Source organism: Dendroctonus ponderosae, unplaced genomic scaffold, assembly GCF_020466585.1.
Source record: "Dendroctonus ponderosae isolate FM_Combo_2020 unplaced genomic scaffold, Dpon_F_20191213v2 Dpon_F_20191213_7, whole genome shotgun sequence".
Classification (NCBI taxonomy): Eukaryota; Metazoa; Arthropoda; class Insecta; order Coleoptera; family Curculionidae; genus Dendroctonus; species Dendroctonus ponderosae.
The window spans coordinates 2,637,866-2,661,583 of record NW_026018916.1 but is presented as its reverse complement, the minus strand read 5'-3'; the positions used below and the strand labels follow the sequence as shown (position 1 = coordinate 2,661,583).

The window sequence follows — 23,718 nt, the reverse complement described above, 5'->3', positions numbered from 1 at the left end:
GTGTAAATATATGTTTTTATAGTAGTTGATGTTTACCTGTTACTAAGTATAAACGGACGCCCCTACATATGTTCAAGCGCAATGATGTTTTACGTGATGTTTACATTTTCAATTGTTAACTGCAAAAATTGTGGTAAAAATTGTTTGTTCTTTGTTAAAGGCGACGCTAAATACGACATATTTCAGATATGAAGTTACAAAAGTAAATCAGATGTAGTCATTAATAATATAAGCTCAAATWWAAAAATATAGGTTTTACGARCAACTGTATGAGCGAACAAATARRTTGCCCAGAACRGCCGGGGTTTAACTAAAGGGTACCTAATGATTAGTGCGCACAGAACAYATATGTATGTTTCTCAGAATTTGCAGTATTTCACTAAGAAAGTGGTAGATCAAATTGCCTTTTTAACGTTGGTTTTAATTAGTTCGGTTTGTATAGTTTGTTCATTTTCTATAACTATGTATTTAATTGTTTTAATAACGTGTTTATAAAAAAAATGCCAGCGTGCATTCGATTTCTAWTTTTTTTGCCGCATTTTTGCCTATTGCTGCCGACGCCCTTCCAGTCTATAGTCTCTAGTCTACCCACTTTCTTCTCMCTTTTTTTGCGTAGATTTTCTGAAACCACTATGATGCCAGCACAATCAATTCGTTTCTTGCCTCGCATTTTAAACACTTAGTTTAACTAATCTGCCTCTACCACGACCAGATCTTTCAGTTCACTTGAAATACCACGCGCCAGACCAAGTCTGTCTGAAACGTAAGATTTCACTCCACTAACGGACGGATTTGATACCTACAATCCGACTGGAAGAATCGGCACTCGTGCTTGGTATGTTAATTAGTGGACAGGAAAAGATTTAATTCGTCCGATCTGGATCTGTCGAATCAAATCTCTACGTATCTGAACTGTACGGATAATCTGCCCGTGTATGGGGCGCTATTGACTCACCCTTGATCGGTTGCACGCAGCAACTGTTGCAGGAAATGCCCTCATGGCTCGAAGGCACCACTTCCATTTCCGACAAAAGTCCCGTCCAGTTTTGCTGCTTTGGAAAGTCGACGGTAACGTCGTGTCCGTTGGGCGCTATTGCGGCTACCACGCCCACACTATCGTGGGTCACGTAGCCCCATTTGTACCTCGGTGTGGTCACTGTCGGTTTCACGCGCACTTTGTCGCCCACTTTGATGGTGGCAGGTGAGGGCATCGATGGAGGAAAACCGAGCAGTTCGACATGAATGAATCGCACCCAATACGTGCTGACTTTGTGCTGCCAGTTCACCTACAAAGTGTCGCTATTTTCCAGACATTCCGACTCACAAACGCTTAGCTTTGCTCCCACCTGAAGGTTTAGATCGTGCAACCCCTCTCTGTCGATTTTCACCACTTTCCCAATATCGCCCATTTGAACTTCTTCGTAGTTTTTGCAACATCTCACCAGCATGCCCACTTCCACATTATCGCGCACATACATGGCGTATTCATCATTGGACAGGAATTGCGACCGTCTGCAATACTGCGTTCCAGACTCCTGGTTTTCATCTCCCTAAAAAAGCGCATTTTAGTAAAAAGTATCTGAGGCTAAAGCGGCCCTTACATAAGTTCCCATACATTGCCCGATTGCATTGTCATACGAAAAGGATTCGGTGTCGGATTCATAAATGGAGCTTATGGACTCGGTATCTTCGGCTGCCACCTCAGGATGCTCCAACAGCCAGCTGATTACTACCTCTGGACTTACAAGGTTTTCCGGAGCGATGGCTAAAAAATTGCTTTGAAAAAAGTGACCTCAAAGGCAGCAATAACATCAACCTAGAGATTTGATGGCAAATTCAACCGCTTTCTTGGTAAAGCCCATTTCTACAATTTGGTGTACAATTGGGTGAACTACCGGCTCGTCATCCAGCTCCATGCGCTTGCTGGTTTTTTCACTCATCACGCTTTTTATGGAACATTCGCTGTTGGGTGTGGCAATTTCGCTCATTGCTAAAACCCAACCGGGGGATTAAATCTCGGTTAAATTCCCCATTAGCAGCGTAGATTACTTGGCTTGATGCACACGCTGCCCGTCACCGGTTTATCGTTGTTAATGCCGCAAGGAATTTCAAAATTGCCTTCAGCAGCCAAGTACTGGCTGAGGTTCAATGCGGCCAGCTGCATTTCTTGCAAACTGAACCCAGGCTTTAATGGACTTGGTTGGGTGGCTTTCACTAGCAACTTTTGCACCAACAAAACCGGTTGCTGATTGAGCTCCTCCTCTATGGACTGCTGCTCTTGCGACTGGTCCATTCCGTTGACCGGAAACTTTAAAACCTGCAATTTACACCAAACAATCAATTGAAACTTAAGTCTGAAATTAGAAAATCATTTGGCACCTTTCGCAGCCGATACTGATTGGACTTCAGCACTCTGGTCGCATTTAGAGCGCTCAAAATGTTCTGCTGAGTCCTTAAATACGCCAAATTCACCTGACCATGGTAGGATTTACGGTCGTGGCTGTTAAGCGAGCTGTGCCTGATCAACAGCAAGTTGGCCCAGGTTTTGATGGAGCTTTCGTTCAATGACATTTTCTCGAAGTTAAACTCGGGCGCTGGGATGAGCTTCAGATCCTTGATCGAAACCTGCCAGAGTTGATAATCTTATAGTCATTATCCGGTAAATCAATCAATCGTGCTGCTGACCTTGCGAAGTTCGCCGCTGTCGTGCAGCTGAATACACAATCGGCCCTTTGGAGTTACGCGAGTAACTGTGCCAACTGTATTGTCGATTTCAGCCAGAGCTCCCACTCGAGGTCGAACGTCCCAAGCTCCGATCACATTCAGACAAGCCACAACCAGGAAATGCTGCTGGTCAGAATTGAGGGCGTCGTTCAAAGTGGACAGATCACTTAGAAAGTATCTGCAAAAGAGCGACCATGAAGGCCTCGAGCAGAAAGTTGGTTTGCTAAACGAACCCAGCCAGGTTTAGCTTCTGATTCAAAATGACATTAAGAATCTGGTTCCAGCCGAGCACTCCATGCAAGCTGCGCAACAAATGAATAAGCTCCTGGGCCAAAGTGCTGCTGTGGCTTTGCGTAAGCAGAACCAGCGATTTATTGCTGGACAACGGTTTGTTTCCCGTATCATAACAGCACGTTATGATTATATTCCCTGCAACATACTCTAGTCAGATTGGCGGATGTTTTAAAGCGCACATGTCCTTACCCAAAATGTTCAACAGCTTTTCCAGCACTGAAGGGATGTCCGGATTTTCCATGTCCCAGGCCTGCAAGACCGTTTGAAGCAAGCGGACGGTAAAAATCTGGAAACAAGTTAAGGTTCTCTAATACTTCTTGGGTTCTTTCAGATGATTGAAAAGCTGCTTACTTGCTTCGGTAAGTTAAACTCGTTTCCTCCGATGCTATTTGGCGGACATAAGAATCCCAGCAGCATGCTGATCCAAGGCTTGGTGCTGAAGGCCCTGCATAGCTGTTGGGTTTGGCAGATGGTTCGAATCAGTGTCAATGAGCACCAGTCTGAGTTGTTGGAGTTTAGCACAGAACAAAACAGGCTGCCCAGTCCATGAAGAGACGTAAAATGCAAATCGTCATTCGACAATGCTGCGCTCATTGTCAAATTGCGCAGGAAATTTAAGCTCATATCTCGGAGCAGTTTGATGAGTTGGTTGTCTCTGATGAGGTACGAACCTAAAACCCGGCTGTTACACATAAGATGCTTTTTAGGGTGTCTCAGTACTTCTTTCGCATGATTCGTCGGTGGTTTCACTCTCCGAAGAAACTGGAGACGGCGGTGAGGTCACTGTTAAGTCGAATTTTCCTTCCACCCCCATGCGGTAGCTGTTGGTTGTCCCGTTTGACCATTCCACGCGAATCCAGCCATCCTCTCCCAGCTCGCCGATGATGCGGCCTTCTCCAGGCGGTATCCCGTCCTGTAAGCATCAAATGAGGAAATTCCATGTTGAAACTTAGGCCTGAACCCCACCTGATCGCCCCATTTCCAGTCAGCGCCACGCGCCACTTTAGCGCCAATCTTCATTAACTTCGTCAGCTCACTGCCGTTTAGAACCCTAGCCCGCGGCCTATTCACATCGACTGCATCCGCATAGAGAACGTAGAACTCCGAAACTTTCCTCACTAGGGCTTGGTCGCATCCAGTTTGCTTCAGCAAAGCAAGAACCGAAGAGAGAACTCCACTATTGATCAATGGGTTCAGCTCCAAAGCATTGTAGTAGTTGGAGGCCAGGATTCCCAGTAACGCAAGCAGCATTCTGGCTCTGGGAATGTCGCGCAGCAAAGTGTACGTGCCGAGGTTTAACGAAACTTTCGCATTCCCTTTCAGTTTCGAGGCCTTCGACGGCACATCTCGAAGAATGTAATTTCTCAAGTTGCGAATGCACCACTCAACAATATTCAGTTGAGCCAGCAGCATTTCCGTTTTTAGGAACGGCGTTACGAGGTGGATGTTCTCTAAACAGTGCTGTGCTTGATTGTCGCGTTTATCCAGGCCCAGATAGCCATTAATTATTGAATATTTCACCGATGTTAACAGGAACGTTTCGTCTATCAGATGTGTGATCATGTGCAGCCCAGTCTTGCGAATTTTCGATCGTTTCACCTGCAAAGAACGCCACATTCACTTAGGTCTTCACTATTTCAACTAGCTGCCACTCACCTGAAAGTACATGACTTTCCTTAGCGTATCAATATCACAGTTAGATTGCGTTACAAAATCCAGAATCATCCCTATCAGGTGGAGGTTATCGGAGCACACTCTGCTCATTTGCTTCTCGGTGAGCTTCGTAACGATACCTTCAAGCAAACAAGGTACAAGAAAACTGTGTGCACTTTGAAGATAGCACTAACCTGATAGCCGCACATTGCTTTCCAACTTTTTGTCCTTCTCCTCAGCATTCGGTTCGATTCGCAGCGGATTTTCCGGCTTTTCCACATTCCATTTCTCATCCAGTTCGGTTTCCTCCGACATGTAGATCCAGTCCTCCACCGGGTTTTTCAGAGCGTTCGAAGCAAATGGCTCGGACAGTCCGTTTCGGGCGTCACCTGAAAACCTCAAGTTCGCCCAGGAAAAACCACGCAGCCGGCTACTTTACCTTTCTGAGCCCCATTTTTAATTTCGTTGTTCATGTCGTCCGTTTCGCTCTTGCTTTCGGCAATCTTTCCATCGGACGGGGCCTTCTTCATCGACTGCTTCACCAGGTCTTCGTGCGATTTTCGGTCGATGGTTTGCGATTGAATGGTGGCGTTCACAATGTCTTCGGGCTTCTGGATGTCTGACGTGTGCCTGCCGCATTTCAAGTCTTTAATCACCTGAAAACCGTTTCCTTAGTGCTCAGTTCTTTGACGATTATCAGTCTTAGTACTTTTTTGACCAGCGTTCTAACCCGCGGCTCCTTGTATAGAGCGTTGACTTTCTTAAAGGCCTCCATCTCAACACTAATAGCCGGCTTCACTTCGTACAAGAGAAAGCGACATTTCTCCAACAGCGGTATGCAGATCTCTTTGTAGCTCTTATTCGCCTCCTGTCTCAGTTTGATCAGATTCCACTTGCTTTGGTGCACCAGTCGAATCATTTCCGTGATTGATCGCGGCACTCTCAGATTATTCGGTTGAGTGGAATCTGCAACAAACGCTGCACGCTCAGAAGAGCTCAGCAGAATGCCGTTTGCTCACTTACATGCATCTAAAATAGGCAGTAAAACATATCCCAAGCCTAAATGCTTAATCAAAACCGCAAACAGAACCCTGCCTATTTCTTCTATGGGATGTTCAAAAGAAAAATCCACTCTGGTGAGATAGTTGTTGGCTTTTGAATGCTGCTCTATAACCGCTAGAAACGCTATTACGTACTGATCCTAAAGAGAACATCAACGCTAAGTAAAATCGCTAGTAGAGAGGAAAGCATGCACAGCTCACCGACAATCTGCTCTCAGCCAGTGCACTAATAAAGCAGTTTATGCGGTCGATTGGTAGGTGAAAGCTCTTCAGAGGTCTGTGGCTGAGATTCTCTCTGCTGGCTTCCGTTGGCGTGTTGTCAGCGGTGGAATTTGTGCTCCTCGACTCTCCTTTTTCCTCCTCGTAGGGATTGGGTGGTTGTTCCACTTGAAGTCCTCCGCAGAGAAAGCGCGCAGTAATCCATTGTTTCGACTGCCGTTCTTCCTCCTTTTGTGGAAGGCTTTGGCGCAAGTTGAAGGCGTGCAGACCTAAGCAGGAAAAAATGAATGATTTTAACTGCTTACTGAAAATATGTAGGAACCCACAAAACGACTGAAAAAAACCGTAGCTACCTACCTAAAAGGAACCCCAAGTTTCTTTCACACTCCAAGAGCATCGAGCACGTGTACATATACTCCAAATTGCCCCCGACCGCAGCTTCTGGTTCAGGAAGGCAATAATTGCCGACAAGATAGTGTTCGATCGAGGGCAGCAAGTGCGGAAACGACGTGTTTATCACGTGGCTGGCGTCCTTGCCAGTAAACCTCTGAAGGACATCCATAACAGTGGGATTATCGCTGCGGAAGTCTTGCACATCGTAGACGCGATTATTCAACACCAACCATCTGGAACCGAATGAGTTAACTGTAAAACCAGAAACTCTTTGGACGCTGAGGGTCAACGCTTGCCTTCCTCCATCCAGATTGTGGTTCTCCAGATCGGCTTTTCTAATCAATGGTAAATCGTCGTGCAGTTTGTGCGAGAAATTTGGAAGCTTTGACTGAAATGAAGCTACAGTCAAGCCGGTTAAAAGCGAGTATTCCTCTGCTACCTGAGAAACACCAGGCCAACTGATGTCGTCCAGGTCGAGACTGTCTATTTCAGGTGCAACTCTGCACAGTTTATCCATGCATCGGAGCATTTCCTTGAAACAGGCCAGCCAGTCCATGGATATGAGAAACATTTCCCGGCTCTGCTCGAGCAGCACCAGGCTAACGACCAGTTCAGGCAGTAAAACTCCTACAAAATTACACGTTTGTGCCCATTAACACTTAAGTTTATCAGTTAATGAATTAGTAGGAATTATAACATGAGCTTTTAGTACAACTACTGTAATTAGTGCCTTTATCTGTAACCGATGGGTCTCTATATATTGACTGACAATGGAAAGTGCTCAATTAGTGGCAGTCGCAGTTTTGCAACAGCATGTAAGTACATTTTGAATCCCTGTCGCTTTAATTTAAATAAATATTTCACTCAGTATTTTTTCAGTGAAAAATGTCCACTGCCGTGGGTACCATTGTTGGACCAGGTGGAATAGAATCCATTATACACCACCCATCCTTGATATTGAGCCTCCCGTTTAAAATCGTGGCTGCTTTAGGTACGTTTTATCTACAGTAATTGGGCCAACCTAATCCACCCACATTATTTCAGGAGGCGTTGGCGCTATAAGAATGGGGCTAGTGCAATTTCCCAAATTTATCGCCAACATTGCGGGTAAAGTGCTAACATTTCTGGTCACAACGCCCATACAAATTGCGGAAATTCCGCTGAATTTTATAAAAGGACAGAATCTTACCAATTAAATCAGTCTTGAGCACCTGCATGGCATACACGAAGTTTTTTGCGTTAGCGATGCACATATCGTAAGCGATGTTCAACGTTGTAGTTGCATGCTTGCCGAGACATTCCAGGTACTTTGCCAGAAGAGTTTCTGCCGACTCTCTGCACTCGGAATTGTGCAGAAGTTTTCCTGCAATCCCCAGAGTCACAAAGCGCACATGCAAAAATGGACTAACCTTCACCTATCAGCAGCCTTTGAAACCTTTGCAGTAGTTTCAAGCTGGGTGCTGCGTTCGACTTTTGCGACCCACTCCTGCCACTCGAGCATTCCTTCATGGCACTCTGAGTCATAGTGGAACTATTCCTATTATCAAAATCAAAAAATATGTTTCTGGTTCCTTGCCAATCAAACGAAACTTACCGGATTAGCTGTCGAACCAGATAGAGTAGCGGTATAGCAAGTGGTGAAGATCCGATCTCGCAAGTCTCGTCTAGGTTGGCCATCTCGGAAATATCAACGCTGAGAAACTCGTTTAGAGCGTTGTCCAGACCGCGATCGGCCATCAGCGACCACACCAGCAGGTCTGTCATAAATCTGTGCCCGGATTTGCACATTTTTGACTCCATATCTGCAAATACAATCAGCTGCAAACTTAAACCCGCTGGTACTTTAATCCACATACCAGAATTTAGTAGAAGTGTTGACAAGGTTCTGGCCCTGCCCTGGGGTGTGGGAAGCAAAACGAACCATCCAGCTTGGAGAACCGCTTGTGCGGCTGTCTGCACCGTGAGCAGAACATTCGAGCTGCTGGCAAAGTGCACCACTTTGGACTTGATGGAAGCCAAAAGCTTAGAGTTAGGTCCCAGGCCTTAAAGCAAACACCATTCAAATTCCCTTGTCCAATCAGAAATTTTGAGTGGATACGAACACCTACCAAGTACTTTTGGGTCGATGCGATTGTTTATCACGCTGTGAAGTTGGATTTGCAGCAGGTTCAGAGCCGATACAGCAATGCACTCTTTGTCTTGACTTGTTGGCGGTGGGACAGTAACAACGCTGAGAAGCTGATCCAGATACCTGAAAGTTTGCCATTAGCAAACCTTAAATGTGGACTTCAAACCACTCACTTGAAGGTGTTTTCACACAAGTCCATGACAAAGGGTATCTCAGTGAGAGGCGTAAAATTGTTCACGTCAGTCCAGGCAAAGCTTTGCATGGGACCGCAAGCGATGTTAACGATCTGATGCCCTTTAAGGCTCTCAATCACTCGCGGTTGCTGAATGAAGGCTTCGCTGGTATCGGCTGTGAAAAACAAACGTTCATGGCAAACCCTTTAAGTATTAATCGACTATACCTATTTGCCTGTTGTCATTTTTGCCCCATCCCAGAACCACACCATCGGACGTCAACGCCAAGCAATGGGATATTCCAACAGCGACAAATACAACTGCTTTGTCTTGCAAAGCTTCCACCAGCTCCGGCTTTCTCACATTGTCCTCGCTTTCATGGCCCAGTTTCCATCCTTCGCCCTAAAGCAGTAACATCGGCATTGCGTTGTGTGTGAAAAACAAGGTTTTTGCTGTTGACGTTACCTTCCCCCAAGTGTACACTTTCCCTTCTTTGGATAAAGCCACGCTAAAGTGGGGCCCACACCAAACATTTACAATCTCCACCTGAAAAACAACACATGAGCAAAGTCACACACTTCTTTGTCTTCGAAACGTGGGCTTACATCTTGAAGCTGCTCGATAATCCTAGGCACTTTGCTGCCCTCAGCGCCTCCTCTTCCAAGTTTCCCATAATCGCCGTCGCCCCAGCTCAAAACGAGCCCTTGCGCTGTTACACATAAAGAATGAGCATCACCTGAGCCTAAAGCTACAGCAACTATATGATGTTCAGCCAATGAGGTTATTGGAGTGGGTATAAGGACGTCCTCAAAAGTGCCATGGCCCAAACGGCCGTAGTTTCCACGTCCCCAAGTGTACAGATAGCCATTGGACGAAATTGCCGCACTGTAAGTGGCTCCGCATTCGATAGCGATGATTTTTGTTCCGCAGAGCGCTTCGATGACTGCGGGTTCCTCCTTGGCTAAGGTGTCTCCATGGCCTACGAACGCATATTATTGCTTGCTAGTAATAGATTGTCTTTAGCGCTAATTCACCTAGACGACCTCCATCTCCTGATCCCCAGGAATACACCACCCCATGTCGATCTAGCGCCATGTAATGTTTGCCCTCAACATGGGCGGCAATTAGCTGAATTTGCTTCTCTTTCAGAGTCTCAATCTGCTGCGGACACTGAGTCTCCGAGGTGTAATAAACAAAATACACTGAGCCAGAGCATGTCAATAGCAGCACCCCTAAAAGTCCACAATTAAAGATGAAACATGCTTGGAAGGTTTCCTTCCGAACCCCTTTCACTGCACTTCATCTGCCTGATTCCCAGCTCGGCCAAATATTCGCAACCTTGGGGCCCGGGATTAGGAGCCCAGTTTAGCGAGCCCCAAGCCCACAATCGTTGCCCGTTTTTCTGCTGTAATGACTACAAAACATTCTTCATTCAAGCATAGTACACAATTTTCTGGACTCACCTTGTTAAAAGATAGAGGGGGCATATGGGGCTTAGCGAGGCGGTCCAAGCGCGACATGATGTAAACGGCCGCTTGCCTCAAATCAATTTCCACTCGTTCATCAGCAGGCAAATCGAGCATGTCCAGGAACAATGCCGTGCAAGACGGCTGGGACTCCTTTGTCTGCTGGTCTTGGAATATTGACGCGACAAGTGGAACTTCGGAAAAACGACGCAGAAAAGACAATAAAGGGGCGCTGGCCGTTTGAAGCGATGCCCTAAACGAAACCATATTTTTTCCAATTCAAACAATTTAATGCATCAGGAAGTTACTTGTTATCTAGAAGATGCACGGTTTTCTCCCACAAACTCAGCATTAGAAGGACCATGTCCAAAATTCCGCTTAAGACGCCCCGTTGCAAAGCAAACTCCAGAAGTATGTTTAACGAGGTGTGTTGATCCTCTAACGGTATGGGACATTGTGGCCTGGAACCGCCCGATATTTCTCTAAAACAATCGAAACTCAATCAGCCAACAGCAATTATTCCCGCTTAAAACCTACCCTTCCACTACTTGTCTTAAAAACGTTGAAGATTTTTCCATAACTTCCAGCCACACGGGAGAAACGTTATTTTTATCATACAGCGTGCAAGGAGGCAAGATCCTCAGTGCTTCAAGAGATTCGATCAAAAGTTCCGTGCAAAGATCAGCATCTTCACCTGTAATAGATTAATGAAAAGCCAACCTTTAAACTGTCTTAAGCAGACTTACCAACTCGCCAGGCTCGCCTTAAAAATGCAAAGGCAAAATTCAAGGCAGCCCTAGAGCCCACTCGAGCTAGTACAACAACAGGGTCGAGCTGCGAAACCTGAAGAATCAAAATCTTAGCGACTAACAGGATAAAGGATTCACCTCAGTCACCTTTCTGGATTTTGTACTGCTATCTTTGTCCGAGTTGGAACTTTCTTTAACATTACTCGCCACTCTGGCACTTTGAGTTAAAGTTTCCTTTTCCCCATAATAAGGCATGCGGTTGAGGGCAATAAAATATCTTTTCAGAATCAGGAGCTTGTAGTGTAAATGGGTGGAAGATAAAGTAGAATCGGCAGCCTCAGAGCAAAGCATGGACTGTTCGCAATTCAAACTCTGGATGCACTGCCTTAATTCCTCCGGAGCTGAACGATAAGGGAATAAGAGTGATTTCCAGAGCTGATTTTAATTAGAAAAAAGGGCTTACTCGGTTGCGGGCCCCACGCCCACTGGTTCAATTGAGTGCTCGCAAGTGGCAATTTTTCCTTCTTTGCAGCTGATAAAGCGGTCTTTTCAGCGTCCAGATTCTGACATGGAGGGCAATTGCAGCCGGTTAGTGGCCCACAGATTCCATCACAACAGGTGCAAGTTAGAACCTATATAATTATAGTTCAGCTATTTAAGTTCTGTTTTGTAGCTGCTCTCGCAAGGCAACTATCTTACCCTCTGTCCACAATAAAATTTTCCAAATTCACCCTCCTTTGCCATCACTCCAGCAGAGTTAAGCAGGCCAGGAGAAAAGTTTCCTGTGACCTCTCCATCTGAGATCAAGGCATTCCAAGTATTCACCAAGTTTTCATTGCTATGGAAAATGCTCTCCACATTCATTTTCAACCATTGCAGGTCCAGCCGGGGCTGTGCCCTCAGCTGGATGTCTCCTCGTCCCATTATTTACCGGCAAACTTAAACTAAGCCCCGTTTCCTGCCTCTTGAAACCATTTTTTCAAACTAATATGGTTTCGGTTCGATACTGCTCAAGGTTTTGTCAGTTTTCTAATAACAACAGCTGATTTTGACAATAAACTCAACAATCCAAAGGGCATTGGCCGAAACTTCCCACTACTTGCAAATATACTTGCTTGATCTTTCTCTATCCCATGTAGCAGTATTTTCTATCTCTTACCTATGTTGGATAAACTGAGTCTAGGGTTGCTAGTAAAGAAAACTGGACAAAATGGCGAAACGTTACAATACAGTTTTCTTTCCTGTCAGCTCTTAAATTTTCAGTCTCCGTTTGTTGTTCCGTCGCCATTTCGTTTTAATGCACTGTTCATTCGCCATTTTCTTCAGACAAGGAAGGCAAAAATCTACTCTTCTCTTCAGTGTTGTTGTGGGAAAATCAGCCACCCTTGCATTGGAGGTAGAAATAAGGTTATATAAAGTTAACGTTTGTTTTGGTGCTGACGCTGACAGATTTTTAAAACTAACCTGAACCGTATTTTCCCGAAACTGAATGGTTGAAAACATATTTAAAAAGAAGTTGAAAAACCCAATGGATTCGTTGTACGAAGCACCAAGACAACCTCCAGCTATTTTTAGCAAGGAAATGGTAAGTTTCTTCACTACAATCACTGATTTGTGCGTTTATGTTTGTTGTTTAGCTGACAGGTACCCCAGTGGTGCCAGAAATTTCGGTTCTGTGCCCTTCCAACGGCCCCAAAAACGTGTTTACCACTTACAACCAGTGGCGACAAGGGCATGAAAACCCACACCTGAGAGCTAACAAGGAAAACTTGCCCTTTCCCATGTCGCAGAACAGCTCTATTCTGAAAAAACAGGTCCGGTTTGATAGTCCCGTAACCTTATCGAAGCTACCGGAAAATGCACAGTCTGCTATTCCCAAAAGGGAGAACATTCCAAAATTTGAGCACATGTACATGGCTAATATTCCTAGTCGACAGTTAGACCTCAGTCTAATAGAGCCCGCGCGACAACCAGAAGAAGTGCCAGTAGAAGCGCCCAGGGCTCAACAAGAGCCCGAGAAAATCCCCAAGTCATACAAGGAATTTTTAGAAGAACAACAGAAGGCCAATAATCGGGTGCTTAATGATTCAGTGACCGATATTTTCAACTACAAAAGAACTACTTCAGTTGACGCCCCACAGAGCTTCCAATCCAGGCGGATTAGTAGTGGTCCGCCCCCCAGCTGCAATAACAATCCCGATGAATCTTTAAGGCCATTCCAGAGTGTGAGCCATCTGGACTATTTATCTCAAAGGACTGGGAGTCAATCGGTACAAAATTCAAATAATAATCAATTGCGATACGCACATAGCAATGGATCAGAAGCAAATAAATCGGAGCAAAATGTAGAAAATCGGTTTAATGGCCAGAAAAGCTGCTCCGAAGCCGCGAACAGGGCCTTGCCAAGATTAAATAATCAAACAAACTCTCCAGAACAGTTAAGGTTCAAATCGAGAAGCTGCGGCTGTTGTTCGGGCACGGAAAGAAGCACAGAGCTCGAGACAATAAAACCAAAAACCCAAGACGATTTATCGGTTAAAGATCTCTTGCAGATAATTACGCAGCAGAGCCAGCAAATCATACAGCAAAATAACCAGATTATGCTGTTGCAACAGCAAGTGACGGAATTGGTTTCAATGCAAAGGAATCAGGTGGAAGACCAGAGGACACACTGCTGCCAATTCAACAGCCCCCCTACAGATTCTGTAGAAACTATTCAACAGCGATGTATCAGCAGTACGCAACCTAATCAGAATCTAGAAGAGGGAAAGTTTTTCAACAAGATAAACCAGGAAAATAATTGTGTTTCCACGAATTTCTCTATTGGAATGACTACCAGCTATGAGGTTTCAGTTATAAGACCTTCGTTAAAGGTGACGGTATTCCCATGTCCCTGTGCCATAGTAATTACTTAAAAATTGTAGAACTCGAACAACTTCCTGCCAATGAATGCCAAAGACTGTGAACGCAATTCGCCGCAAATTAAAGAAATTGCGGAGCGCGGGAATGTTAAAGACACTCTTGTGGATGCGTCAATGGTATTCAAAGAGCCCATCGAAGTGCGCGAAACATGCCCCAGTCCCGAGCCGAGCATCAAAATCAACATGAAAGATTTCGATGACTCTGATTCGTGAGTGTTCAACAAAAAATTGAAAATAACGCTGGCTAATTGGCGCGATTTTCAGAGACGATAATGACGACAGCTCTTCCCAGAGCGACACTTTCTACAAAAATCTCATGGTAACTCGTCGCAATAATCAGTAGAACCGCTGTCCATGTGTGAGTGTTTCAGGCCCAAGTGAACAAAGTGCTTCAAAAGGCCCATATTGAAACGTCTAAGGAACTGGCGAACATGGGAAGCCCCAATTTAAATCAGAAGACACTTCATAAGGTGAAAGAGACCACCATGAGGCATTTAAGGAGAATAGGTGTCGACTTGCAAAATGAAAGTTCCGGCAATAGCAGGTACGGAATAGCGCTTTATTTTCAAATGTTGCAACTGGCTCCGTTATTAAGTGTAGTCTTTGCCATAGAAAAAAATTTTGTTCTAGCGTACTCGGGAAAGGAGAGGGTGTGAGTTACAATGAGGACGATGTCAGTTTTATGGTCAAACAGTTACTGATGAAGTACCTGCCTGCTGACCATTTGGCCAAACTGGCTGCCAAAGGGCCCCAATATACGCAAAAAGATGTTCCTAATGTAGGTGTCATCAAAACGAGGCCAGACTTTTCCTTTGCGACGCTTCAGTACATGAAAAAGTACAATTTGATCTCAACCTCTAACAACGGTAATAACAAGCTTGTTTGAACTGCGTAAAAATGTTAAAAGGTTTGTGCACCATTCCAGAGGGTCGACAAAAGCAGCAAGCAGGACAATCTCCTAAAATCCTGGACATTTCCAACTTGAAGCAACAGCCGAAGCTTCTATAGGCTGATGAGGAAAGAATGACAACGACAATTATCATTATCTACTTACATTTACTTATCGTTCAAATAAATATTTATCTATCTACAATGCCTTCATTGAGTTTCAGGCTGCTCGAAGAAAACTTGGGAGCCCATTCAGCTAATTAATCACACACTAAACGACTCCCCACATCCACAAGTGCCTTTTATGTTCGGATTGTTGAACACAAATTCTGAACTTAGTTTGTTTTCAACGTAGTCCATCTCGGTACCCAACAGGGTCAACTGTGCCTTCTTGTCTATGAAAACCCTCACTCCGTCCTGCACGACCTCTTCATCCAGCTTTTCTGAAAAAAGGTCAGCTTGAGGTTGACGCTGCCCACTTGGGACTTAACCAGTACCTTTCTTATCCGCATACTGCAAGGTGTAGGAGAGCCCATTGCATCCTCTTTGCCTAACACCGATTTTTAATCCAACCTGCAAGTTTTAGTCAATTCTGAAGGGGGGCACAAGGGCATGCAAACTAGCTCACTTACATAGTCGCTCTTGTCCTTTAACAGCTCCTTGACTCTGCCAACAGCTGCAGGAGTCTGCAATTTACCATAGAGAAAGAAAAAAACAGTTTACAGATTACACATTTTATATAATCGATTTGTTGCAGCTCTTACCAGTGTCAGGGCCTGTCTTGTGGGCAGTAATTTGCGTTTGACTGCTCTCACTGTTGCGGTGGCGACAGTTCTTGCTGCCATTGGAAAAATACTGCGGATTTTAACTAATTGTGCTTCAAAACTCTAATATTTTGGCATCGAAACTGCCCTGCGTTTCAGCAAGTAAACTTGAAGCAGGTTAAGGTCATGATGTTTAAGGTGAAGTTAGAACGTAAACACTGACAAAAAGCAGCCATTGCCAACATTCCTGGCATTGGCAATCCTGGAATGATTCACCACTGACAGGGCTGTCAACGAGGCGTAGATTCGTTTGTTTTTTTTTGTGTTCTTTAGCAGATTCTTGTTCTTAGTTCAATTAGTTAAGGATCGCGATGCCCACACCCTTAGAAGCGAATAACAATGAGATCCGAGCGAAAATCGCGTATAGTGGTGAAATCCTCATCATTTACATCAACTGTACCATTACACTTGAAGAGCTTTGCCACGAAATAAGGGAAATATGTCGCTTTTCCCATGAACAAATCTTCACCATGAAGTGGGTGGACGAGGAGGGTGACCCATGCACAATTTCCACACAGCTTGAACTAGACGAGGCCATCCGGCTGTATGAGATCAATAAGGATTCCGAGTTGACAATTCACGTTTTCCCCAATGCCCCGTCGCAGCCTGGAATGCCTTGCCAGGGGGAGGACAGGAGCATCTATCGAAGGGGGGCGCGACGATGGCGTAAACTGTACAGAGTGAACGGTCACATTTTCCAAGCGAAGAGATTCAATAGAAGAGCATTTTGTGCCTTGTGCAATGTCCGAATCTGGGGCCTGGGGCGCCAGGGCTTCAAGTGCATCCAGTGCAAACTGTTGGTGCACAAAAAATGTCACAAGGCAGTTAATGTCGCTTGCACCATTGATCTTAACAGAGACACGTTGCCACGGGAAGACACTTCCCAGCTAAACAATGGAGAGGCTCCAGTGGCTGCAAACCAAACCGCGAAAGCCCATCAGGACTACGCAAGAGATCTCAATGAAACTCCTGCGGATGTAACAGGCGAATCTGTGCCAGTTGAAGATCCCAACAGGCCGTTGGAAGAGCTGGAGCCTGGATCCCAAAGGCAATATTCCCTGAATGACTTCGAATTAATCCGCGTGATTGGTCGTGGCTCCTATGCCAAAGTGCTGATGGTGGAACTGAAGAAGACCAAGAGAATATATGCAATGAAGGTGATCAAGAAGGCCTTGGTGACTGATGATGAAGACATTGACTGGGTGCAAACGGAGAAACACGTCTTTGAAACGGCTTCCAATCATCCCTTCCTTGTCGGTTTGCACTCCTGCTTCCAAACGCCATCAAGACTCTTTTTCGTAATCGAATTTGTGAGAGGCGGCGATCTGATGTTCCACATGCAAAGGCAAAGAAAACTGCCCGAAGAACATGCAAGATTCTACGCAGCCGAAATATCGCTCGCTTTGAACTTTTTGCACTGCAAGGGCATCATCTACCGAGACTTGAAGCTCGACAATGTCCTGCTGGACCACGAAGGGCATATTAAACTGACTGACTATGGAATGTGCAAAGAGGGAATCCGGCCTGGGGACACAACATCCACGTTCTGCGGAACCCCCAACTACATTGCTCCTGAAATATTGCGAGGCGAGGACTATGGATTTTCGGTCGACTGGTGGGCGTTGGGCGTTCTGCTTTACGAAATGCTGGCAGGCAAATCCCCATTCGATATTGCTGGAGCTTCTGAGAATCCTGATCAGAACACTGAAGACTATTTGTTCCAGGTCATCTTGGAGAAAACCATTAGAATTCCTCGGTAAATATTCGGCTTCTTCGCTCTAGACTGCTTTTGTCATCCGCATCTCTTTCTAGGTCTTTGAGTGTTAAAGCAGCCAATGTCCTCAAAGGCTTTCTCAACAAAAATCCTGCCGACCGATTGGGTTGCTACAGCACCGAGTCCTTTGTGGACATTACAGGTAAATGGCACGAGCTGCAAGAAACGCGTTTACGCAGTCTCATTGCTTTGTAGGGCACCAATTCTTCAAGAGTATCGACTGGGACTTGTTAGAACAGAAACAAGTACCTCCTCCTTACAAGCCCAGGCTGGACTCCGACCGCGATTTGGCAAACTTCCCGCCTGAATTCACCGATGAGCCGGTGCACCTCACTCCAGACGATCCGCGGGTTATCGAGAAAATTGACCAATCCGAATTCGAGGGCTTCGAGTACGTAAATCCACTGCTGATGTCTTTGGAGGACTGCGTATGACACTTTGGAACGCATGGTTGAAGATATGATTTCCATTCCGACATTCCATTAAAAATTTGTATAAACTGGATGATTAGCAAAAAATTGGACTGGGTTAAGTAATTCAATTAATATTTGGAAGGAGCAAAGTGCTTACAGTTCTTTCTTGGGCATTATGTACGATTTTTCTGACCGCTGGATTTTCTGATCTATGTACATATTTCGGGTCAAATATAAGCTGCTTTTGCTCCAGGCGACTAAGATGTGGCTCGAAAATTGAACTTTCCATTTTTGTCAGTATTTATTCCCCGTTTCTATTAGAGAGGACCGTATTATTATTTTTTTAATTAAAGGACATCTTCATATGTTTTTAAGGTGCACACCTAACAGTATTTAAGTACTTATTTTTATTAATATGTTGTTGCGTGGAGGTTTTGTATTATATTCACAGCAGCATCGTTTTAGGGCTTGAACTGCAATGTGCTGACTTTTTACTAAAACGTTTATATACTCTTGTATGGCAATTGAAATATATTCTTATAAATACAGGGGTTCATAGTTTAGACTTTTTTTGAGCCGGTTCATCGGGATCTTCATCGGAGTCCAAGACAATTGGTTCATCCAAGTCCATTGGCTCCGTATTCTCTACCATCATTACGGCCTTTCCGTGCTGTCGGCCAATTGCATTTAAAATCACATTCCTATAGACAAAAAGTCAGCTTTACCATCCGCTGGGTAAATTGATCTTGCCTGCAACATACTTTGGGTTGTGTAGAATCGCATTTTTCGACTGCAGCTCATTCAATCCAAATAACAATCCCAAACTGGTCACATCGTAGGGGCTTCGGATAAACATATGGCTTTCAGCGGCACTTGAAAAAATTATGTTTTTCGATTTGCCGAACGTATGGTAAAGATGTGATAGGTGGATTAGGTTTTTCCTTTTGGTTGAGTCTTGAATGGCCGAGCTGTAGGTCAACTCAAAATGATACCCTTTGTCGACCAGTTGAGTGTAAATCCTAAAAATGGAGAAATGTTCCTCTCAAAGCAAAAGAAATGGTTGCAAACCTGCATACTTTCTGTTCATCCTCAAAGTCAGCTTGTTTTGCGGGTTGAAGCCGATGATATCAGCATCCAAATTGCTGCAGATGAACATTAAAGCTGGCGTGGTCGTGGGTATAACAGCAATGATATCGTACTTTTTAAAGTTGCTAGACTTGAGGTATCGGTGCAAGCTGTCCTGGCTGGCGAATATCAGAGTGAGTCGATTCAGAAAGGTAACATTCTTGACATTTAGGTCTACAGCCAACTTCCTCAACTCCTGCAAATTGCACGGCTCCGGAAGCACATCGGCCCAAACATCGCGCGGTTCGCCTTTCTTTTTCTTCTTTTTGGTCTCTGGATGGGCATCCACCTCAACAACTTGGTTTACGGCTATGGTGCGATATCCTATGAGGGCCCAAAACTGGTGAATAATTTACAATTTCACGAACATAGCTGCTTCTTTTGCTACCAAGTGTTTTGGTCGATCTAAAGGTTCATCTGGTTCTACGCATTAGAACCAATTTAACTCCTTAATTAAATTAATATAAACTAACCCAAACCAGTCGTCACACGTACACTTTAAGTGCAAAGTGGACTAGACTCGCATCGCACTGAGGGTACAGCTTGAGGGATGTTTTACTGGAGAAACTGAGGTAGCAACGTAATTAGATAGCGCTTTGTGAACCCCTAAGCGTGGTTTAACTCCCCAGAAGCTACAGTTGAAAAACTAGCATGTTTACCTAAATTATACAGAGTCTGCAAGGTGACCACACGCACGGCAGGTTCCAAGCACGATTCGTGCACATTTAAATCGTAAAATCCTGTATTGTTCCAGTCAGGCATTTCGTTCGCCTATTGTTTTGTGACAACAATTAAAATTAAATTGTTACAAACACTACACCTGTTACATAACCTCCAATAAACTGTGCACTGTTTGCTCTGTTGCAGTAATTTTTCGTGCTCGTCTTCCAGATTAGTATAACTAGACAACGTGGTACGTGAGCGCTGCAACTAGCTCACACAGATGGTATTGCTATTTCGCAAGTGTAAAAGAGATGTAAGACAATGCGGCATGCCTTAGCTCGTATCCCTAGTTGACGTACCGATTTTTCCACCATATGACATCAAACTGTGATCAAAACAATTCAACATCTGAGCGAAAGGTCATTGATTTTGTCAAGACAATTCCAAAGTTGGCTACTTAAAGAAAACCTTCGGTTTTCCACGAAGATTTCCCGTTTCCATCCATTGGAAGAGGTGCGCTGCTGCATTGCTGAGCGGAAACAGCCCAGCTATGAGCTTTCTCTTGTAAGTATGAGTCACGGTAAATTAAGGTAAAAAAGCTGCAGTAACTATTTTTAGTGCAGCAATCATTTCTAAAATAAAATCTATACCAGATTGATTCGTATTGCATGGGTATCGGGGGTTTTAATGGGTTTGCATAGTCCTGCTTTGGCGGTTTAAGTGCTTCCCAATAGTTCGTAGTTCGTACAAACCATTGAACCATGAGCGATGAAGACGATGATCTGTCCAGGTTTAATAACATTTGTTTTTATCGGCTTTAACATTACATTAATGGCATACTGTGTTTGTGTACTTAATGATTAATGTTTTCCATGTGTGCAGACCAACGGTTTACAAGCGTATTTCACAACAACACGAAAAGTGCACAAACAGTATTGCATTTGCACGGTTTTAAGTCTTGCTTGAATTTTTAAGGCCCTTAATGGATCTCTATGGTGGACTGCAAGTCTGAAGCCATTTTTGCGCTTATTGCTCGAAAATCCTTCCAATACATTCAATAAATAACCGGTTACAGCTGCTCTAAACGCACCAAACTGCAGCATTAATTAAATCATTGTCTGGTTTGAGCTCGAATCGGTATCTTTAGCAGTGGACATGTTATTTTTTACAGTGGGAGCCGTTCATCCAAAACATTTAAGCCAAAAAAGAATATACCCGAAGGAACCCATCAGTATGAATTGATGAAGCATGCTGCAGCCACATTGGGCTCTGGCAATCTGCGACTTGCAGTTATGCTACCAGAAGGGGAAGATCTGAATGAATGGGTTGCGGTGAACAGTACGTGCAGGAAATATATTATTTGCCGCAGAAAAACCAGCATTCTATGATTTTCAGCTGTGGACTTCTTCAATCAAATCAACATGCTCTATGGGACTATAACAGAATTCTGCACAGAGGACAGTTGCCCAATCATGTCTGCCGGTCCGAAGTACGAGTACCATTGGGCGGACGGCCACACCGTTAAGAAGCCCATCAAATGTTCGGCACCTAAATACATTGATTATTTAATGACTTGGGTGCAGGACCAGTTGGACGACGAGACTCTCTTCCCTTCGAAGATCGGTAAAAACCTCGTTTTTCGTAGTCCCAGTTAGTTAGTTTATGGTTTCTCTTTGGCAATAGCGTTTCGCTTAATGCTCTGGTAATTCCATTTTAATCACCTCAACGTCTATTAATTCTGCCGTTTTTAGCATTGCGTAACAAGCGGTCGGTCTCATTGGATTTCCGATTATGTAAATACGCGAGCTTAATTTTTATTAGATAACAAACCGTTAGCAAGACGCCCTATCGAAATAGCCCTCAATGTGACTGAAAACAAAAGTATTTATTGAAATAGTGGTGAAAACTGCTTTCTGGATAGTCAATTTTGTTTCTCCGGAAGCACAGTACAGAACATCATCAGGGTTTTACTAAAACGAATGTATTTCAGGCGTTCCATTTCCGAAAAACTTCCAATCCATAGCCAAGACAATCCTGAAACGTTTGTTCAGGGTGTACGCCCACATTTACCATCAGCACTTCAGCGAAGTGGTGCAACTGGGAGAGGAGGCGCATCTCAACACCTCATTCAAGCACTTTATTTTCTTCGTGCAGGAGTTCAGCTTGATCGAGAGGCGAGAACTGGCGCCACTGCAAGAACTCATCGACAAATTGACCGCGAAAGAGCAGCGATAAAGCAAAATCGATTCGCGAATTAATTATGCTTCATATTTGCACTATAGGGATATGGATCATGGTTGGCTGTTCGGGGATGTTTAAGCATCTTCCATGCCCCTGTCGGTTTTGTTAAATGGGTCTGCAGCCTTGGATTTATGACAATGTGTAGCTGTATCCTCACATAAAGCGATAGTAGAACATCTAGGGCACAGTATCATACAGGGTGTAACATGTTTGGTCTCGTAGATAAGTATTAACGTTCATTTTGTTTCCATTGTTAAGCATTTCGAATTTGTCCCAACTCCGCCTTGGTTTCTATGTAGGGGCATTGCCTTGGATGAAGACGTGGCTATGCGCACTAGAATACCCAATCGAAAGAATATTATACTAGAGATGTGTATTTTTCATACATTTCATAAAAAATCAAATATTTTCACACATTCGCATTCTTCGGTAAGTACTGTACTACTTTGGTTTGCTGATGACTAGTTTAAGCCTATACATACACATAGTGATATAATTTTTGTACGATTCTTTTTAAGTGATCGCTTAGCACGCGGTTTTTAGTTGACTATTATACGTAGAAAGCGATAAGTTTTTGTCAAAGGCTATGATCATTTTACTGTTATTATTTGTAAATATTTTATTAAAACCTTATTACAACTGGAGCTCGACTTTTTGTGCGACAATTCCCACATCGTGCATCACGGAACTTTATCTTTAATCCCAGGATTGACTGGTGTATTCTAAATTTAGGCACCAATCCAATTAGGAGGAAATGTGATTGCGTATTTTTTCAAGGCACAAATCTCCTTCTTTCTAGACGCAGGGGAAGATAAAGACGACTTATATATAGAGTTGCCGGCTTGGCGGAATACAAATTAGATAAAGATGAAAGGGGACGATTGTCTTGGATAGAGAAGGTTCTGGTTAATTTCATTATGTTTTATAAAGAGAATTTTAATCTAGATATTAATCATTATTCAGGGCGATGTCGAAAGGATTCAGATTGTGCAAAAATTAGGCGGCAGACTAGTAGTCGCAATTTTGCCCTGAAGTGATAAAATCATTGTTAGAACGAAGTGATGTTTTCTTTAAAAGTTGTACACCCTGTAGGTTTTCCAAGCAGAATATTGCGGCAATGCTGGCACAGCGCCCGCCGGCCCTAATTTCCAGAAAACCGAAGCAATCCCATAGACACCACTTTAAGGTTGATAATTTGCACATAATTCAGACCAGGGGATTGTATCCCGACACGAAATCCACCGATAAACCGAAAAACTGGCACCGGATGAAGCACTGTATTTGGATGGCGGGTACTTAGGACTGATATTTAGCCCGCAATTCAACTTTCCATATCCTCAATTTAACTTTCAGGGGCAAAGTTTCGCCTAGTAACTCAAAACGTAAACAGTTTTAAGTCCTTATTGGAGTAAAACAATCGGGGGGGATTTCAGTTTCGTGTGGAAACTACGTGAGCGGTGGTACGTAATTTGGAAAATATTACGCTTCAAAGCCTCTGCCGTGTCGTGCGGACGATTATGGAAATGCCTCAGTTTTTTCCCACTAGACCTATATGTAGATATCGGCTGTCATAAAAGTGAACTTTAATAATAATAGATTAGGTTAGATTGAAGTATTTTTTTCAATTGAAGTTCCGAAAAAATCGCAAAAGAAGCGCGTGGAGCGAATGATATGCAAAACCCCGCAACAAATCATGCTCTCTTTTCAACTCTATTAAATTACGTTATAAGAACTGCTTACCAGGAGAGATGCACAATGGTAACACCTCTGAGGCAAAACTCTTTGACACAAGCTGTCAGAGATTAGCGTTTATTTGTATGCGTTACCATAGAAGCGGCATTTTCTCAGCCAACTTTGTTAAAAGCCGCCCATAGATAAAAATGAAATGTTTTTCAACATTGCAGCTTTTATACATTTTTAAATTAAATTCCAAATTCGCTCACCGATGACTATTCCAATCCACAATTAAACAAGTCGGAACAGGGGCGGATCCAGCTTTAAATTCAGGG

General features: G+C 43.9%; 6 protein-coding genes and 1 long non-coding RNA gene across 9 annotated transcripts in view; 4 read left to right on the top strand and 3 right to left on the bottom strand.

Moving 5' to 3' along the window:
* LOC109539210 (E3 ubiquitin-protein ligase HERC2) overlaps positions 1–11,961 on the bottom strand; it is a gene marked incomplete in the record, with an annotated part of 23,571 nt that extends 11,610 nt beyond the window's left edge. The window contains 38 exon segments of the mRNA XM_048668506.1: positions 956–1,286; positions 1,347–1,550; positions 1,602–1,765; positions 1,817–1,990; positions 2,050–2,317; positions 2,380–2,625; positions 2,686–2,902; positions 2,958–3,153; positions 3,208–3,304; positions 3,370–3,689; positions 3,739–3,931; positions 3,985–4,617; positions 4,675–4,811; positions 4,866–5,060; positions 5,111–5,327; positions 5,381–5,637; positions 5,695–5,872; positions 5,934–6,220; positions 6,309–6,577; positions 6,641–6,971; positions 7,534–7,707; positions 7,760–7,881; positions 7,939–8,146; positions 8,201–8,386; positions 8,453–8,595; positions 8,646–8,820; positions 8,873–9,047; positions 9,111–9,191; positions 9,251–9,624; positions 9,680–9,877; positions 9,930–10,059; positions 10,109–10,364; positions 10,420–10,593; positions 10,649–10,805; positions 10,858–10,954; positions 11,008–11,261; positions 11,324–11,492; positions 11,560–11,961. Of these exon segments, the coding sequence (XP_048524463.1) occupies positions 956–1,286; positions 1,347–1,550; positions 1,602–1,765; positions 1,817–1,990; positions 2,050–2,317; positions 2,380–2,625; positions 2,686–2,902; positions 2,958–3,153; positions 3,208–3,304; positions 3,370–3,689; positions 3,739–3,931; positions 3,985–4,617; positions 4,675–4,811; positions 4,866–5,060; positions 5,111–5,327; positions 5,381–5,637; positions 5,695–5,872; positions 5,934–6,220; positions 6,309–6,577; positions 6,641–6,971; positions 7,534–7,707; positions 7,760–7,881; positions 7,939–8,146; positions 8,201–8,386; positions 8,453–8,595; positions 8,646–8,820; positions 8,873–9,047; positions 9,111–9,191; positions 9,251–9,624; positions 9,680–9,877; positions 9,930–10,059; positions 10,109–10,364; positions 10,420–10,593; positions 10,649–10,805; positions 10,858–10,954; positions 11,008–11,261; positions 11,324–11,492; positions 11,560–11,784 (8,212 nt within the window).
* LOC109539211 lies at positions 7,117–7,567 on the top strand. Of its 2 annotated transcripts, none has more exons than XR_002172096.2 (3): positions 7,117–7,159; positions 7,224–7,335; positions 7,389–7,567. It is a non-coding gene; the product is annotated as an uncharacterized LOC109539211 (long non-coding RNA). The 2 variants fall into 2 exon arrangements; XR_007281985.1 differs by having other exon boundaries at positions 7,135–7,159; positions 7,213–7,335.
* A 298-nt stretch (positions 11,962–12,259) lies between the features above and the next one.
* Positions 12,260–14,869, top strand: LOC109539241. Its single transcript, XM_019906877.2, has 7 exons — positions 12,260–12,445; positions 12,498–13,733; positions 13,785–13,990; positions 14,046–14,100; positions 14,153–14,325; positions 14,412–14,647; positions 14,707–14,869. Exons 1-7 carry the CDS (start codon positions 12,350–12,352, stop codon positions 14,787–14,789), a joined length of 2,085 nt encoding a protein of 694 aa, XP_019762436.2. The 5' UTR covers positions 12,260–12,349; the 3' UTR covers positions 14,790–14,869.
* On the bottom strand, positions 14,818–15,631 carry LOC109539245 (iron-sulfur cluster assembly 1 homolog, mitochondrial). Its single transcript, XM_019906881.2, has 4 exons — positions 15,434–15,631; positions 15,302–15,355; positions 15,167–15,242; positions 14,818–15,112 (listed from the first exon to the last, which is right to left on the bottom strand). The coding sequence occupies exons 1-4, from the start codon at positions 15,512–15,514 to the stop codon at positions 14,934–14,936; spliced, it is 390 nt and encodes a 129-aa protein (XP_019762440.2). The 5' UTR covers positions 15,515–15,631; the 3' UTR covers positions 14,818–14,933.
* A 71-nt stretch (positions 15,632–15,702) lies between these two features.
* On the top strand, positions 15,703–18,231 carry LOC109539242 (atypical protein kinase C). The gene is made up of 3 exons (XM_019906878.2): positions 15,703–17,249; positions 17,306–17,409; positions 17,463–18,231. The coding sequence occupies exons 1-3, from the start codon at positions 15,805–15,807 to the stop codon at positions 17,699–17,701; spliced, it is 1,788 nt and encodes a 595-aa protein (XP_019762437.2). The 5' UTR covers positions 15,703–15,804; the 3' UTR covers positions 17,702–18,231.
* On the bottom strand, positions 18,189–19,713 carry LOC109539243 (ribonuclease P protein subunit p30). The gene is made up of 4 exons (XM_019906879.2): positions 19,465–19,713; positions 18,757–19,129; positions 18,442–18,699; positions 18,189–18,381 (listed from the first exon to the last, which is right to left on the bottom strand). The coding sequence occupies exons 1-4, from the start codon at positions 19,565–19,567 to the stop codon at positions 18,234–18,236; spliced, it is 882 nt and encodes a 293-aa protein (XP_019762438.1). The 5' UTR covers positions 19,568–19,713; the 3' UTR covers positions 18,189–18,233.
* Positions 19,714–19,817: 104 nt separating this feature from the next.
* LOC109539244 (MOB kinase activator-like 1) lies at positions 19,818–22,353 on the top strand. Of its 2 annotated transcripts, none has more exons than XM_019906880.2 (4): positions 19,818–20,032; positions 20,640–20,806; positions 20,864–21,091; positions 21,459–22,353. In XM_019906880.2, the coding sequence occupies exons 1-4, from the start codon at positions 20,019–20,021 to the stop codon at positions 21,701–21,703; spliced, it is 654 nt and encodes a 217-aa protein (XP_019762439.1). In that variant the 5' UTR covers positions 19,818–20,018; the 3' UTR covers positions 21,704–22,353. The 2 variants fall into 2 exon arrangements, with proteins under 2 accessions (XP_019762439.1, XP_048524464.1); XM_048668507.1 differs by lacking the exon at positions 19,818–20,032 and adding an exon at positions 20,051–20,258.
* Positions 22,354–23,718: the final 1,365 nt, after the last annotated feature.

Bases quoted from the DNA above. Each gene is read 5' to 3' on its own strand.
- LOC109539241 (XM_019906877.2), top strand. From the start codon at position 12,350: ATGGTTGAAAACATATTTAAAAAGAAGTTGAAAAACCCAATGGATTCG. The intron at 12,446-12,497 runs GTAAGTTTCTTC...TTTGTTGTTTAG, and splicing joins CTATTTTTAGCAAGGAAATG to CTGACAGGTACCCCAGTGGT. The intron at 13,734-13,784 runs GTGACGGTATTC...TAAAAATTGTAG, and splicing joins TTATAAGACCTTCGTTAAAG to AACTCGAACAACTTCCTGCC.
- LOC109539245 (XM_019906881.2), bottom strand. From the start codon at position 15,514: ATGGCAGCAAGAACTGTCGCCACCGCAACAGTGAGAGCAGTCAAACGC. The intron at 15,356-15,433 runs GTAAGAGCTGCA...GGTAAATTGCAG, and splicing joins CAAGACAGGCCCTGACACTG to ACTCCTGCAGCTGTTGGCAG. The intron at 15,113-15,166 runs GTACTGGTTAAG...ACCTTTTTTCAG, and splicing joins GCAGTATGCGGATAAGAAAG to AAAAGCTGGATGAAGAGGTC.
- LOC109539244 (XM_048668507.1), top strand. From the start codon at position 20,230: ATGAGCGATGAAGACGATGATCTGTCCAG. The intron at 20,259-20,639 runs GTTTAATAACAT...TATTTTTTACAG, and splicing joins GAAGACGATGATCTGTCCAG to TGGGAGCCGTTCATCCAAAA. The intron at 20,807-20,863 runs GTACGTGCAGGA...TATGATTTTCAG, and splicing joins TGAATGGGTTGCGGTGAACA to CTGTGGACTTCTTCAATCAA.
- LOC109539242 (XM_019906878.2), top strand. From the start codon at position 15,805: ATGCCCACACCCTTAGAAGCGAATAACAATGAGATCCGAGCGAAAATC. The intron at 17,250-17,305 runs GTAAATATTCGG...ATCTCTTTCTAG, and splicing joins AAAACCATTAGAATTCCTCG to GTCTTTGAGTGTTAAAGCAG. The intron at 17,410-17,462 runs GTAAATGGCACG...ATTGCTTTGTAG, and splicing joins GTCCTTTGTGGACATTACAG to GGCACCAATTCTTCAAGAGT.
- LOC109539243 (XM_019906879.2), bottom strand. From the start codon at position 19,567: ATGCCTGACTGGAACAATACAGGATTTTACGATTTAAATGTGCACGAA. The intron at 18,700-18,756 runs GTATGCAGGTTT...CTCCATTTTTAG, and splicing joins ACTTTGAGGATGAACAGAAA to GATTTACACTCAACTGGTCG. The intron at 18,382-18,441 runs GTATGTTGCAGG...TTTTGTCTATAG, and splicing joins GCGATTCTACACAACCCAAA to GAATGTGATTTTAAATGCAA.